The sequence below is a fragment of the Lotus japonicus genome, chromosome 1, assembly GCF_012489685.1.
Source record: "Lotus japonicus ecotype B-129 chromosome 1, LjGifu_v1.2".
Lineage (NCBI taxonomy): Eukaryota > Viridiplantae > Streptophyta > Magnoliopsida > Fabales > Fabaceae > Lotus > Lotus japonicus.
The window spans coordinates 96269433-96286657 of NC_080041.1; the positions used below are offsets into that span (position 1 = coordinate 96269433).

Sequence of the window (17225 nt, forward strand, 5' to 3'; positions counted from 1 at the left end):
TTATATTTATATATATATATATATTTATATACAAAAGTTATCCTTCATTTGAACATGTATTTGATTATAATTTATAATTTAACCGTTAATACTGTATTTAGCTTCAAGACAAATTAATGAATCATTCAACTAAGAAATCCTATACAATACGAAAATTCTTTATGATTTAACTCTAAGAACTTTTTAGATAATTACTGAAGGAAACAGAACTGACACATAAAATGGGGGGAGTGGGGGGACATTTTTCAGTAAGTGCAGGTTGTGTACAGTGTATTGAAACAATTTTCCCATCTTGCAAGTTGTAAAAACAACCAAAATTCATTCAGTGTTATAATAACCAGACTAAATACAGGGATGAAAAGTTAAATAAGATAGTAATGAATGAAAATATGTAAGTATTATTAGTCCAAACAATACAGTAACAAAAATGTATCTATAAAAAAACAAATAATAGAGTCGGATTAATCTGTTAGAAATCTGATTAGTTGACGGTGTAAACAAACTTTGTACCGTCGATGCATCAAAGTTTTTCTCTTTCAAACTATCCCTAAAATAAGGATTTCTTTAAAGTTGAGCCAAACACCTAAAAAGTTTTTAATTTTTAAGAAAAATGTAAACAAAAGCACTCTAAATCTGATTTTTTTAGTCACTGATAAGCATCCATTTTAATCACTTTGGTTGAAAATAAGTTTTTGTGGAGCAAAAAGTGGCTAGGCCATTGAGAAAGTTGGCATTTTGAGCCAAGCCCACAAAGTCAAACCCAAGTTCCTCTTTGGAAGCCCAGTTTGAGAGGCAAAAGGTAAGAAAGAATGGGAAGAAATGTGGTGGTCGAGGAAGACACACACACAGATACATGCATCATCACCATCAAGACAAGTATCTCTGAACAACTTAACTGTTGGGTGGACAAGACACAAAGCATCTTTCACTCTCAAAATGCTAACCCTCATTCACAATGCTATTCCTTCTTCGTTTTCTTCGTGAGTTGTCTTTGTCTACCTTAACTGTTTTTCACTTTCAGTTCTTTCTTCTAATTTCTATCACTGTTTTGATTTTTTATGCATATGTGTTGTTGGTTGCAGGTTCTCAGTTTCTCCCTTTCATGCCAATTATCACCTTTCCTCTCAAACTCAGTTATTGGTTCCTTCCAATCTTAATTGCCCCTTTAGTACTACAGGTACACTCTCACTCTCTTGCTTAGTGTTCATGGTTCCCTGGCTTTTGTTTACTTCTGATCATGTTTTATTTTGTCTCTGTTGATTGCAGCAACAAGAAAGTTTAGAACTTTTCAACTCAAGGCTGGATTTTGGGAGTCAATTAAATCTGGGTACCTTCAATTTTGATTACCCCTTTAGTAAATATAGGAAATGCAAAAAGGGTACTAGACTTGTATTGTACAAATGTTATAGAAATTCAACTTGTATGCTTGGTTCTTATAGATATTCACAGGAAATTCACCACTTTGCTTAACTATTTACAGTGTAGGAAGGAATGATTAACCACTTTGAATTGTTGTTCTTCAACTTGTATGCTTGGTTCTTATATTAAACTTTGTTGCTTTGGGAGCTGTAATTTGTAGTGCCTACAGAATGTTTTACTTGGGTTAATATAAATGTATCTGTTCCCTGCTGCTGAATTCTAAGACTGCCATGGCAGCCTAGTGTGTGACACATATGATGATTTGTGTATCTCTTATATTGAAAGTACCCTTGATTTGTGTCCCCCTTTCAGGTTTACGAAGACTAACACAACACAGGTCATCGATCCACAGTCCATAGATGAAGAAGATGAAGAACCTCTACCTCAGGAGTTTGTCCTTGTTAAAAAGACAGAACTTGATGGAACAGTTGAGCAAATAATATTCTCTTCGGGTGGAGATGTTGATGTTTATGATCTTCAAGCCCTCTGTGACAAGGTGTGGGTCTAATGTGTCTTTATGCTGTGTATTGATGTTTATATTGCGAGGCAGTGATTATGTCCGTGCTAGTTTTGAAGTTACTTTTCTGACAGGAATCCTTGCACATGCTCAAATCATATTAAAAGAACTTGTCTGACCACATTAACAACATTAAGAAGTTCTTTACATAGTCCTATTTACATTATTCATGACAATAGCTTCCTTTAATACACCTTAGAGCTTGCATTTAACATTATATTTTACAGATATAGTGTATAATTTTTTATCACTAAAACATGATTACTAAGATTTCAGAAGTTGTTATTTATCATACTCAGCCTTAATATGATGAATGGTTCATCTCTTCAACAGGTAGGGTGGCCGCGTAGGCCATTGTCAAAATTAGCTGCTGCTTTGAAAAATAGCTATATAGTAGCCTCTCTGCATTCTATACGAAAATCACCTGGGTCAGGTAAAAACAATATGACATCTTGCTACATCCTCTGATTGAATTAGTTAGTTGGTTGGTTAAATTAATTAGTGTACTTGGCGAAGTCATTTGACAGAGGGGAATGAACAAAAGAGATTAATTGGCATGGCCCGTGCTACGTCTGACCATGCCTTCAATGCCACAATTTGGGATGTTGTAGTTGATCCTGGCTACCAGGTATTTTCTGTCAATCAACCACAGTTTTTGAATAAAACGCTTGTGCAAGTTACTGAAAGAGTTTACTTCTGAAAATAGAATATGCAAAATCTCAAGTTCATGTGTAATAAACTGACTAATTGACTGCATCTTTTACTTAATGCAGCATTCACTGTGTATTTGAACTTATGATGTAAAAACTAAAAACTGAACTGGCTGTCTGAGGCCAAGAAAGCTTACCATGCCAATGTTTATGCTCTGTGAATAGCACATGTATTTTCTTCGTCGAAATGTGCTGAGGGAGATAAATAATAAATGCACTTGTTTACACTTTGTTTGAATGGATCGAGTGGAGTGGTACAAGGAGGTAACTCATTTGGCAATTTTTTTTTATATAAATGGAGTAAACTGGTTAAGGAGGGGGAACCTAAATCACTTCATATTACTGAAGTCTCAAGCTCTCAATTATTTGTTCATGCACCCGAATGCACAAATTGTTTTGCAGTTTTTAAATATTGCAGTTAACTTGTTAAGGAGGGGAACCTAAATCACTCTACATCACTCAAACCCTCAATTATCTGTTCATACTTCATACCCTGATTCAGGGAATTTGGCATGAAACATCTCTCCCCTTTTCTTTTCGATGACCATTTTAGATTTTAACCCTTCTTCATAGTTCATACTAATCAATTTATCTGTCTTCTGAAAAAGAGTTTTATAGGTAAAACCCTTTGATTAGTTAGTTAGGGAAATCCCTTAGTTAGTTAGTTAAAAGATAATTAGAGAGTAAGAGGTAACTTGTAAATAGGGGAAAAGGGAAAAGAGGAGGGGATTAGAATTGTAATCTGGGTCTTTTGGGGTGAGTCCTGGTCTCTTGAATGCCAGGGACTAAAATGCAGTATTTCTTTGTTGTCCATTGCTAGTACCTATCAGAGTTCATGCGTTGTTTGTCTCCTTTCCATAAGGGACCCCCCCCCCCCCGCGGCCCTATGCTTGTTTGTCTTCCTTTAAATTCTGCATTTTTTACCTGACTCCATTCTCCAATTTTGATGTGTATAATGTGCAAGGATGATTTATTCTGTGTTTTGACAGTGATGCACAAATTTTTTATGCTGGTGTCTTGCATGCTGCAATATTATCTTTTTACTGTTTCATGGCATTTGACCAACACATTTGCTTTAGCACATGGCCACAAATGAGATATGGCCCAGGGATGGATAAGTATAAAGTACTCTCCTCTTAGCTGTAAACTACTAGAAGACATTATTCTAACAATCACGTACAAAATAAATTTGTTGAGCTTAAAATATATCATTAATTTTTCGTATGCATTGCAAGCTGTTTAGATCTTTTAAATCCATTCCTCAAAATCTTATGTATTAGCTTGATTCAAGAAATTGTTGAAATGGGAAGCAAATAGTTATTTTAAGCTGATATACATAATACAATACTCTGCGATCTAGAAAAAATATGTCAATAAATTTGTTAAAGAAATGTTTTCCATATGTACTAGGATTCATTCAGGCATAAACAATGATCTTGTAAAATGTAATGATAAATGTTCAATGATAATAGAGTGGGTAATAAGAGCTAGAAGAGTAGTGAGGGAAGTTACTTTTCTACTACAGTACATTTCAAACCACTCCTTTATGAACCATTCTATTGAATCTCCTTCAAAACTCCCAAACAAAGTCTTAGAGGAAGCCAATCATTTCATGCTTCAATCTGGGGTTCTGTTAAACGTGGAATCAGTTTTGGATTCTAGAATTCTGCAAAATTGTTCTTATGCTTTTGTGCGCCTTTTGTCCTGTTCTAATTTAAGCATAAATCATGACTTCATATGGATTGGAGTATTTTGTATTGATGTTGTTTTGGTTTATTGAACAGGGCCAAGGTCTTGGTAAAGCTCTTGTAGAGAAACTGATTCGAACTCTTTTGCAAAGGGACATTGGTAATATTACTTTGTTTGCAGATGGTCAAGGTATAACAATATTGAGAACTTCTATGCATTTGATTTTTTCCACAATTACATAATTTAGTGCTACTTGTCAGTCAAAACTCAAAAGTACTTGGTAATTTTCGTGTTCTTGTGCTATGCTATCTGTAGTTTTGGCTTAAGTAGACATAAAGCTATGCCATAAATTTTGAGGGCCATTTTTAGAGTCTTCATTGACTTCCGTAACCATAATCGTCTTGTACTATCTTTGCCTCTGGTTTGTGAATGCAGCTGGATGGATATTTTCCCCCAATCCTTTCCTAGTTAAATCATAATCTTGACTGTTAAGGTTCCTCATTGACTAGAGATATGATTAGAATAGTCCTTATTAATGGTAGAGCAATCCTCACCCTGAGTTAGCTATTCTTTTAGTCTAACTAATGCTACAAGCATCCGCCCCATATATTTACCTTATTCCATCTTTAGTTGGGAGTGCCTAGTTTTGTTAGTACGGTTGGAAATTTGGAGTTTCATGGTCTTTCATGGTTATGCAATCACTCTTTGCTTTTGTATGTTGAATGCAGTTGTGGAATTTTATGGCAATTTAGGTTTTCAAGCTGACCCAGAGGGCATAAAAGGCATGTTTTGGTACCCAAATAACTAATTTCAACCCTGCAAAAGCTTGCTTATGCTTCATTTACATTAGCTTACATTGCAACCATGGAATACATAAGGGAGCACCAGTGGCAAGTGTGAAATCTGAAACTGTAAAATCTGGACATCAATCCTGTAATTATTGTGTCAGGTTCCAGCAAGATAATTGTGAGGCTTTGGTTAAAGAACCAGATTTGTTTTTAAGCTAGTGTACCTTCTTTATATATGAAAAGCCTTACAACATCAGCTACTGCTGAGTTAGTGGACCTTATTTTTTTTGGTTGAATGCAATGGTTGTATTATGTTAAGTTGGCGGTTTCTTCTGTTGTATGCCTCATGTTTGTATTGTCTAATGAAGTGATGGACCTACGGCAATGACAGGATGCCCTGAATAATCAATTCCAAAGTCTCACGAGATCTTCCCTCTTTCCTTTCAATTATATCTCGAAATAATTTGTAAACTTTGTTATGACTGTCCTTCACTGGTTATCCTCGGGTTCCATTATCAAGAAGTGTATCAACGACTTCTTGTACCAATATTTCTTGACACATTACTAACTCTCCTGACATTGTCAATAGATTGTGGACTGGTCTCGCCCTGAAACTGGGCGGCTCGACCTACACAAGGAAGGACTAGGATCCCAGGTGGGTCCACTTCTAGGGACTTAGAAGGAGCCATTGTAAGTTGGGCTAGACTCAACAGGAAGCCCATTAAGCCATAGCGAGGCCCAAATGTAATAGACTTAGGGTTAAGGTTTATCCCCACTATAAAAGGCTAAGTCATTCATTCAATAAGACATGTTATCTTCATTCTATACTTTTACGATTCTAAACCCTAGATCTAAGAGTGCTAGGTTTGTGTAAGTACACTTGGCGCCCACCGTGGGGCATGGAAAACCATCTCCTTTGACCTCGAGGGTGAGAGTCTTGACTGGTTTTACTAGGTCCGCAACTGCGGCGGAACATACACGCAACTTGCCATGGCGACAAATTTGGGTCAAAACCCGATGGTGCGGGCCATACTTGACATATTGGACAAGATGCAACATGTGAACGAGATCTTGCAGGCACAAGTGGTGCAGCTAACGCAAGATCGAAACGATCATCAGAACACAGATTGAAGAACCGCGATGACGATTGTCAACTTCCAACCTTTCGCCACGACGGTGGCGAACACAGTCATCCCGGAGCATTTGAAGACGCTAGTTCTAGATCTATACTTTGGAGATTCGAATCCTCGAGAACATTTGATATACTTCAACACCAGGATGGTGATTGCAGGTGTTACAAACACCGTCAAGTGCAAAGTTGCTTCCCTCCACCTTCATGAGAGTTGCTTCTAGGGTGTGCTGAGTTGATTCAGGATTGGATTTTGGATCATGGATCATCTACAAAAATTAAGTAAGAGGTTACTTAATGTAATATATTTAAGGCTTAATTGCACTTTTGGTCCCCCAACTATGGCCTTCCTGCGAAAATCGTCCCTAAACTTCAAAATTAGCAAAACTCGTCCCTCAACTATACACACAGTTGCACTTTTGGTCTTCCGTTAGCATTCCGTCAGAAATCTAACTGAAAATGATGACATGACCTTTCTTAATTAATTTTAACTGAAAAAAAAAATTTAATTAAATAACAGCAGGTTTTTAAAAAAAAAACAAAAGTATTTTTAAGAAATTCAAAAATACCTATTTATTAATTAATGATTAGTGAATTAGTTAATTAAATCTTCTTCTTTCATCTTAACCCTAAATTCATCTTCAACTTCTTCCTTCAGAACCCAAATTCCAGAATTTCATATCCCATCATTCATCTTCTTCATCCTTAAATTAAGAAACATAACCCATCTCGCCCTTTCCCTGCACCAGAACCCATCCCTAAATTAATTATATGCATAGTTACACCCTAAATTAATGATTAGAAACAGAACCCATCTTCTCCATCTTCACAGATCGATGAAAAGGAGAAGAAGGATGGTGGAGAAGTCGCAGATCATGATAGTGGGTTATAGGTCTCGCAGATCTGAGGATGGTGGAGAAGTCACAGATCTGAGCATGGGAGGGAGAAGGTTCTGGAAACTGTGGTGTAGATACAGGACATGCTTTGGAAACTGGCAGAGAAGGGTTTTTGAGTCGTCCTTTGAATTTCCAATTTGCTTTAATCAACATTTAATTGGGTTTATCAGCAAAGGTAACCAATTCTAAGTGTCTCGGCCTTGGCTTGCCATTCAAAAATTGTGCTACAAGATTGACAGAGAATGAGAGAAATTAATCATGGGTCGTGGGGTCATTGATTTGTGGTTGCAAAGTTGCAAATAATCAATTAACTTGGTCCAAAGTTTCCTGGACTATAATTAACGAGCACATATTTTATTTTTTTAAGGTATAACAGATTCAATGTGTCAGTTATTGATGGTTTGAGGATTTTTGTGGTGGTTGTTTGCTAAGTGTATGATGAAGATTTTGAAGATAGAGGAAGAAGATGAAAAAATTTGGAAAAAAATTGAGGTTTGATATTTTTGAGTTTGAAGAACTTGGATTTTCTGGAGAAGACCTATGGGGGTTATGGTATTCTTAGTGAAGCTTGGAGATGATGAATTTGGGAAGATGAAGAAAGAATGAAGGTTGTAGAGTTTTTGGTTTTGAAGAACTTAGATTTTCTGGAAAAAAAATGAAGAAGATGAAGAGTATGATGAAGATGATTGAAGGATGTATGAAGAAGATGAAGAAGTGGATGAATTTTTCTGGAAAAATCCAGAAAACGTTAGTTTTTGGATGGAAAAGTGTGGAGGGACCAAAAGTGCTAACGGGGGTTAACGTCAGGGAGGCAAAATGGGATTTTTAAAGTTTAGGGACTCTAATGACACATATCGCTTTCGTGGGGGACCAAAAGTGCAATTAAGCCTTAATTATATTATTAATATTTTTCAATTAAAATATTATTAAATAATACCACATCAGCAATCTGTTAGATTTCTGACGGAATGCTAACGGAAGACCAAAAGTGCAACTGTGTGTATAGTTGAGGGACGAGTTTTGCTAATTTTGAAGTTTAGGGACGATTTTCGCAGGAAGGCCATAGTTAGGAGACCAAAAGTGCAATTAAGCCTATATTTAATTACTCAGATGTACGTGAGTTTAACTTCTTCTTCTAAAAAAACCTCGAGTACACTTTTTCATATAATCTATAATGTGTAGGTTATTATTATTATTATTAAATAGAAATATTATTACCATCATTTGTTTGAATGTTTCATAGCTTAATAAAGAATATGTAATAAACAAAAACTAAAGAAAAAATAGTTGAAAAATTGTAAACTATAAATTGGAATCAAAACAAACAACAAAATTTGTCTTTATTAAGCATCCACTAAAATGTCAGAGACACCATCCTAACTAACCTCAAGTTCCTTAAATTCTGGTCTCCTTTTATGCATGGATTTCCACTTACAATAACCATACACCATGTAACCAAGCTACAAATCAGGGAAACGCCAAGTGCCCCTAAGTTAGTTACCCATATGAGAGGTAGCTTGACTAAGCTATGAGCCACATCAACTCATGAAGCCTTTACTTATCATAACGATCATTATAAACGGCGTATCTAACTATCTATCAACCTTTTTCATTTGAATTCTCTAAATATTGGTTTTTTTATAGGAGTACGTTTTTTGTTCTTTGGTTTGGTTTGTTTTTTCTACTCTCTCTTTGGTCTCAAATTTTTGTTTCTAGAAAATTTCATGACCCCTCAAGCTTTTCCACACCCATTTTCTCCCTCCCACCTCATCATCCATCACAATCTCATTCTAAAGACATAAATCACAATAATGTACAAAGCATATCATCAACCAGAAACATGTATGGCTTTTTTCCTTTTCTCAGGCATTAACATTAAATAACCATACACACACACACACACACATGAAAATCAATCTGACAAGACCATTCATCTTAAGGTGCTTCCTCATCTCCCTCTTCCTCTCCCTCCCTTTCCTCTTTCTCCACTTGTTCTCGCCTCGACAACAACCCCATCAATCACACACCAACAAAGATCTCACGATTCGACCCGGTTACACCTCCTATGAGGCCTACATTCAACGCCAGCTCAACAAGACCCTCAACCCGAGGCTCCGAAAAGTATGGACAACCCGCGACTGGAATAGGAAGATCCCGGTTTTCGCGCGGTTCTTCGAGGAACTCAAAGAAAAGAATCTTCTAAAAAACGCGTCCAAGGCATTGTGCATCGGTGCACGCGTGGGGCAAGAGGTGGAAGCTCTGCGGCGGATAGGGGTGGTTGATTCAGTGGGAATCGACTTGGTCCCGTACCCGCCGCTGGTGGTTAAAGGTGACTTTCACCACCAACCATTTCCCAATGACATGTTTGATTTTGAGTTCTCCAATGTGTTCGATCATGCGTTGTACCCGCAACAGTTCGTGGCTGAGATTGAACGCACGTTGAAGCCCAACGGGGTGTGCGTGTTGCACGTGGCTCTGTCGCGCCGTGCTGATAAGTACTCCGCTAATGACCTCTACAGCGTCCAACCCCTCATTGAGCTTTTTAATAACTCTATTTTGGTTCATGTTCGAACCGTCGATGGTTTTGGATTGGACACTGAGGTCGCATTTCGAAAGAAACAAACCAGAAACCGCAAATGACTCATCATATATCTAATTAGTTTTTCTCTCTTTACTTTTACTTTTTTTTTTCATTTTTAAATAGTGACTTTTCTCTATTTCTTTTTTTTCGCAGTAAATTTGAATGGAAATTTTGTATATATAAATACAGTTTGTACATTGTTTTGTTCTCTGAAGAAGTCCATAAATGGTGGATGATGAATATGCACTTTTTCAATATCAGCTTATTTAAGGAACAACTATGGATGAAGGAAACACTTATATATGGATAAAGGAATCGTGATCTTAATTTCCTATATGTCCATATTCTTTACAAGAAATTTGGCATTAACCGTTTCTACATTTCTTGAGCTATGATTAAGACAATAAAGGATATACCATTTTATATTTCTTTAGGTAGCCAATGAAGCAACCAGTAACCATTTGAGAATCTAACTTCTGTTGGACAACTGCAAACATGCAAGTGCCTTAAATTAAGTTTCTTGTAAGTCTACAACTTGAAATGAGTTTTCAAAATTAACTTTTATGTTTAACGTACTAACACATAACATAACAATCTTTAATACACACATTAAGAAAATAAAATGGGGCGAACAACAATTACTCATGATGTACAATTGAACCTATATTTGACTATGATTATCACGTTGATTGGGTAAAAAATTTCAAAAATGCTTTGTAATATCATAAAAACTAGTTTAAATCAAACGAAAATTTACATAAACAAAAATTAGGAATTTTTTTTTTCAATAACTATTTTCAGTTCAGGTGTTTAACTCATGCAACGACGAAAACATATTTAACCGTTGTGCTAGGGTGGGCAACTTTTTTTTTTGGTTCACCCATGGACCATCATTTAATTTTAGCTTCTAATCACAATCTCAAAAGTTGAACCTATGGGTCTTACATAGCAATCCTCGTGAATACAAGAAAAAGAGTTGAACTTGGAATCTCAATGAGTGTGTGTGCTTTTTCAAAAACTGAAAAATTGTTCTATGATGTTGCAGACAGGAACACGCACCATGTTAACATCAAAAGTGTGGCATGCGAGATTTATAGGACTTGTTTGGTTTCTTCAAATTCGTGGATCGACAAAGTTTAAAAATCAAACCTTTTGAGTAAATCTTCACTAATATATCACGGTGACAACAATCAGTTCATTATTTTCAATTTCATATTAATTGTTGCAGCTTGACAGAGAAACAGACTAACTAAACCCAGAACCCAACCAACCAAAACCCCCATGAAATCAGTCCACTTTCTTCATAAGCACATTCGAAAGAATCGCCGATTCAAACGGCGCAAGAAGTTGCTGATGAAGGCAAGGTTTCTTCAGCGGTTGAAGAAACACCGACTCAGGAAGATCCAGTTGTGGACCGTCGATTCAGGCGATGTGGACACCGTTCATGAGACGGTGAAGGAAGAAGGAGGTTGTGGAGGAAAGGAGGATCCCGAATCTAGAGGATGACGAATTTCAGATTCAGATGGGTCAGAGATTGGTTGGTGATGGTGAAAGGAGATAAGCCACAGAGGATTCAATTGATTTTGGGATTTTTTTAATATATATTTAATTATTGCAAAATTACCTAAAACACGTTGGTTCATGGGATGGACCAAAAAGAAAGTTGCACACCCTAGTTGGCACCTTTAACCGTTTCAAAAGAAAACATATTTAACCCAATATAAAAATATGTTTAGTATTTCTTTATCAGCAATTACAAATATATGTTTTTTAAAACAACAATCAAATATTTTGTAATAATTTAAATTTTAAAGGGTTGAAATATGCATAGAAAAAATTAAACAACAAGGACATCAGAGGATATTCTTCATTGACATTAAAGAGTAACGTCAGTGGCCCAACATCTATATATATATATAAAAGAGACTTGAGTTTTTTTGCTCTCCTTTACATTAAAGGTGCCCACTAGGGTGCACTACATATATTCTGGTCCACCGGTGGACCAGGGGGGTAATTTTGACTATTCCCATTCCTTTTATTCTTTTCCTTTTCCTCTTCCTCTTCACCCTTTCCCTTTTTCTCTTCCTCTCACTTCTTTCCAACCAGATTGGAACTTGCTGAGCTAAATCCCAAATTTTAAAAATCAAACAAAGACGTCTAGAAGAAGAAGTGGAAATCCCAATTTATGGATATGAAATGTTGGTGAGCAATAAAAAATTCATGGATATGAAAAACCCAGTTCAAGCTCTTGACTATAAAATTAATGATTGAATATCGACCAATACAAACGTAAAATAAAATACAAAATTTGCAAAGAACAGATACCCTGCTGCTATAAACTTCATATAATGAGTGCCAAAAGAAAAAAGCAACTAAAATGCGAATTTAGTATCAATATTTGATGGCAACTTAGAATTTAAAGAGCAATGACAATAAGCAATTTTATAGGAGCATTCAAGTTATTCTCATCAGCCACCACTGCTACATGTACCAATAGCATCGCTCATTCATGATGGCTGACTCCAAAAATCCTCCTCCTTTTCTATTTTACTTATTTTTGCTTGCCACGGGTACCAAACTACCAATGACCTTAATGTTGCTAGTTCTGCAGCTTCTGTAAATAATCCTATGGAACCCATTTACTTGGATAGGAGATGGACCCTCTGGCGCCTTCTCTGTTGGCCTTTTTACTGCCTCAACTTTAAAAGTAATTGCAGAAACGAGTCAACCAAATACACTCAGATCTGATCTTGGAGAGCTCGAACTGCATCTATACCGATGGATAAGAGAAGCAGATCGGAACTTGGGCTTCACCAATCACCATGTTTTTGTTCTCCTCCTTCTTCTTCATCATCTTCTTACTTAATTCCTCCCTCACCCACCTAAGATCCCAACAAAAATATCCAGATTTGAGAATGCGCTAGATCGGTGAAGACATTGTCATCGTAGGTGTGAAGGACAAGATCCGGTGGTGGCGGCAGTTGTGGCGCCGTGGGTCGAAACGGCGGTGAGCACCACGGTGTGAAGGTTGCACGGTGGTGGTTTTTTTTCAAGGGTCAGACACGGTGGTGGTATTTCTGGGTTAAGGAAGAGAGAAATTGGTCACGGTGGTATTACAATTCTACCCTTCTAACACAAATTCAATCCTAACCACTTGATTTAAGAATATTCCTAGATTCTTCCATCCAACGGTCTTAAGCAATGGACCACCGGTGGACCAAAATATAATTGGTCCACCCTAGTGGGCACCTACATTAAATGCATTAAATAGTAACATTTCTTTTATATTAATACCTTTAATAATAAAATTAAAAATTAAATAAAATTTTTAAGTCATAATCTATTCAACTACATACTAAATTGTAAGTCCCCGTAGGATAGCCCAAGTAGTAGGAGTTGAGGGATATATGTGTTGGGTAGGGAGAGGTCCAAGGATCGATTCGTGACGGTGCAATTTATGTTTTCGATGTACCAAAAAAATAACATACTAAATTGTAAAAGTCACTTTGAACCTTTGTATGAAATACATTAAATTAAAATATTAAAAATGAATAAAATTGTTTGAGTCATTAGCTATTCAACTACCTACTAAATGCAAAACTCACTTGAAAGTTTGTTACAAATACATCAAGAAATAAAAAAATCATTTTGTATTGTATATATTAAAATAAAAACAGATCAACAAAATTTACAACGCAATAAGTTAATTAACTACCAACTAATTTGCGTGTTTGTTGTATAAGGTATAACAAGACATAACACTTTAGTTTTTAAAAAAGTGTGAAACAAAAAAGAATGAAACAGACACTAATAAAAAAATCACACTGATGTTTATCGACAAAAAAAGTACATTGATAAAAGTACTCATAATTTACATGTGAACAATTTTAATTAGTTAATTAAAATAATTTATATAAATAAATATCTTAATATATAAAACATTGATTAATTTAAAAAAATATGTATCGATGCTTGATTTCCATTAAGGAATGTCTCAGGTTCAAGTTTTGTGAATGAAAAAACTTCGCTGAAAGAGTTAACTCCACGATATTGTGAAAATTCTCGGCTTGAGCAGGATTGCCTATAAAGAATGATTCATCTGGAGGAGGATACATGTAAGCGCAAAAAAGAGTTCAAAAATATTTGTTTGTGCTAAGAAGTTTAATATGAGTTAATATAATGATTTAAAAATATTTATTTACTTTAAAAAAATTAAAAAAATATATTGGTCATAGTATTTTATTTTTTAATTTAATTAACGTAAAAAAATACATTAAGAAGTAAAAGCGTCCTACATGTGTATTAAAATACATGAAACAATAGGAAAGATTTTAACTATTTTTTGATAATCTGATTTTAATTTTCTGGATTTTGAAGAAGAGTGATAAAGATGTAGAAAGAAGAGATAAAGAGAATATTTTTCAGGGGTTTCTAATTTTTTTCCCATAAACCTATAAGTTTTTGGACGGAATTGGAGGGAAGACCAAAGTTGCTAGCAGAGAACAACGTTGGGGGTAATAAAATGCAATTAAATTTGTTAGGGATCAAAATTGTGAGAAATGTAAAAGTGGGAGACCAAATATGTAATTAGACCTAATAAAATAAAAATCCGAAAAAAACTCTATTGTCAAAATCTTTCAACTACCTACATTAATTAATAACATTTATTAACTTAGAAATTGACTTAAATTTTGCATTTTAGTGAAAAATATCAAGAATTAAACATGATTTAGAAAAATTAATATAATTAAAAAATAATTTAGATAAAAGTCATAAAACATGTTAAATTTAAAAATGACACTATGAGAAATTTACTATTAATTATAATGTATGTGTGTCTTATTTGCAAAAACAATCTCCATATAATTTTTGGATTTTATTATATATTAGTAAAGACGATTTTGAGGAAGCTTAATAGAGAAACTTTTTTTTTATCACAAAAGTTGAATAAATTGTGGTTGACCGTCCCTCCTAAAATATGACTTTCTCAGTAAAAGGTATAAAAATATGTTCATACAAGTTATTTGATGGTATTAAAAACCTATTGTTTAATTTTTTTTGTTACAAATTGACTGAATTGTTTTTCAAATTATTAAATTAAAAAAATCATTATATTTTAAAAATTATTAAATTTTAATTAATAAATATTAATTATTAAATTAGAGTAACATTGATTATTTATACAAATAGAACTCTAATACTATTTATTGAATGTCTTTTTTTTAATTATTGAAATGTTTAAACACAATTATTATTTTTGTATTTATTTAAGCGATAATCATTTTATACAATGTTAGAAATGTTGTAAATAAACCCGTACACCGTGTTATAACTATTGTATAAAAATATTGTAAGTAAACTCGTGCAACGCACGGGTATTATATCTAGTAACATAATGTATTTCATAAATTATAAGCCAAGTGCATTTGTACGGATATTTAGGTAGTGTTTGGTAGACAGGTAGGAAGAGAACAGAACAGGACACATGGGTTCCGTTCTGTGTTTGTCGTGTTTTTAAGATGGAAGAGAACGGGAGAAAAGGCTCCAGGAACGGGACACTTTGGTTCCCTGGAAAAGGTGGAACGGAAGGGAACGGAACACTCTTAAAACTTTTGCAAGTTCAAAAATACCCCTAATTTATATTTGAAATTTATGTATCTAAACAATTTATAATCACTTATAAAAGTGAAAGCACTTATTATATTTGTAGGCAAAGTTAAATAAAAATATACTTTTTCAAAAAAATCACTCAAAATAAAATCAATTATTTTTTTCAAAAGTAAAATCACTTTTTTGTAAGCAATGATAAACGATCCAATTAGAGTGCGTTTAATTCAACTTATTTTGGAAAAATCAATTTTTAATCAAAAAAATCACTTTTAAAAAAAAACACTTTTTTAATCAAATATCACTTTTTGTGTTTGTTTCAGCTGAAGCTGAAAACAAATTATTTGAAACAGTTACTTTAGCTTATCATGAAAACCTATGATGATAGATGAGAGGAGATAAAAAAAAGTGATTTTAATTAGAGTAATCAAACACGAATCAACTTAATTAAAATAAAATCAATTATTTTTTCAAAAGTAAAATCAGTTTTTGTAAGCAATGATAAACGAGCCAATTAAAATGCGTTTAATTCAACTTATTTTGGAAAAATCACTTTTTGTGTTTGTTTCAGCTGAAGCTGAAAACAAATTATTTGAAACAGTTACTTTAGCTTATAATGAAAATCTATGATGATAGATGAGGGAAGATAAAAAAAAAGTGATTTTAATTAGAGTAGTCGAACACGAATCAACTTATGCTTTTCTCAAAATCTCTTAAAAAAATTATAGTTAAAAATCAATATTTTTAATCTAAATAAACGAACTTAAAATAGCTTAAATAGATAATTAGGTTTCTGCTTTTTTCAATAGCATACTAAAACAACTTAAACAATATATAAGTGATTATTTTAAAGAAATAAGTGATTATTTCATGAAGTAAACAATAACAAACGGTTTCTATGCAAAATGTTCAATTGAGTTCAATTTGTTTTGCTCAATCAAATATTAAACATGCAGGGTTATATATGTAATTAAAATCATGGTTCTGTTCTATTGACTTAGAGTTACCAAACACAACACATAGAACATTATTGTCCTGTTCCGTCATGTTCTATCCCGTTCTGTTTTGTTCGGTCCTGTTCCGTTCCGTCACCAAACGCTACCTTATAGATGTATGCGAAATACTGAAGTATCAATTGAAAATTACAAATTTTAATTTAATTAATAAAATGTTAAATTTAATTAATACAAAAAGATGTACCAATACTAATTCTTAAATAGTGGTGTAGACAGTAGAGTTACGTTATTCTTAAGGCATCTTTGATATGTTGTATAGTATAAGATCTTATATATAAAATCTTATAGTATTAGACTTAATAGTATGAGATATGATAAAAAATTAATATATTATACAATGTTTGGTCATGCGATATACAACTTATCAAAAATGAGAAATGTTTTAGACTATTAGTGGGTGTAAAGATGGCGGTGGTGGCTGCGACAATGAAGGTGATAGAGGGTGGTTGTTGTAGAGGTGGCAGTGGAGAAGCTGAGTGGTGGCGGTAGTGGAGGGATGTGATTGTGACAGTAAGTGGTAGTGGGTTGTGGCGGTAGGTAGTGGTGGTGGCGGAGATAATGCCGGTGGACATGGTGGAGGATGGTGGTGGATGGTGTTGGTGGAGAGTATTGTAGTGGTAGAAGTGTTGTAGCTAGGCGGTTCAGGTGGTGGCGACCGTCGTAGTGTTGGAAGGTAATCGTGATGGTGGTGGCATCAGTGGAGGGAGGTGGTTGTGGTTGTGACGGTGGAGGTACCGATAACTGTGGCGGTTGAGGGTGGTAGAGGCGGCGATGACGATATTGGAAAGTGATGGTGATGATGGTGGTGGTGGTGACAATAGCGATATCAGTGGCGACAATGATATTGGTGGCAGTAGTGGAAGCGGCGGTGGC

General features: G+C 34.6%; 2 protein-coding genes across 2 annotated transcripts; both read left to right on the forward strand.

The window, feature by feature from the left end:
- Positions 1-817: 817 nt before the first annotated feature.
- Positions 818-5550, forward strand: LOC130728108 (probable acetyltransferase TAP2). The gene is made up of 8 exons (XM_057579452.1): positions 818-980; positions 1083-1177; positions 1267-1327; positions 1732-1915; positions 2270-2369; positions 2464-2564; positions 4431-4524; positions 5064-5550. The coding sequence occupies exons 1-8, from the start codon at positions 820-822 to the stop codon at positions 5141-5143; spliced, it is 876 nt and encodes a 291-aa protein (XP_057435435.1). The 5' UTR covers positions 818-819; the 3' UTR covers positions 5144-5550.
- A 3233-nt stretch (positions 5551-8783) lies between these two features.
- LOC130732281 (uncharacterized) lies at positions 8784-9971 on the forward strand. The gene has a single exon (XM_057584363.1). It carries the CDS (start codon positions 9054-9056, stop codon positions 9786-9788), a length of 735 nt encoding a protein of 244 aa, XP_057440346.1. The 5' UTR covers positions 8784-9053; the 3' UTR covers positions 9789-9971.
- Positions 9972-17225: the final 7254 nt, after the last annotated feature.

What these genes read in the sequence shown, in the direction of transcription:
- LOC130728108 (XM_057579452.1), top strand. Translation starts at nt 820, where the DNA reads ATGTGGTGGTCGAGGAAGACACACACACAGATACATGCATCATCACCA. An exon ending in TTCAAGCCCTCTGTGACAAG is followed by an intron (nt 1,916 to 2,269) that starts GTGTGGGTCTAA and finishes TCTCTTCAACAG; the next exon opens with GTAGGGTGGCCGCGTAGGCC. An exon ending in TTTGTTTGCAGATGGTCAAG is followed by an intron (nt 4,525 to 5,063) that starts GTATAACAATAT and finishes TGTTGAATGCAG; the next exon opens with TTGTGGAATTTTATGGCAAT.
- LOC130732281 (XM_057584363.1), top strand. Translation starts at nt 9,054, where the DNA reads ATGAAAATCAATCTGACAAGACCATTCATCTTAAGGTGCTTCCTCATC.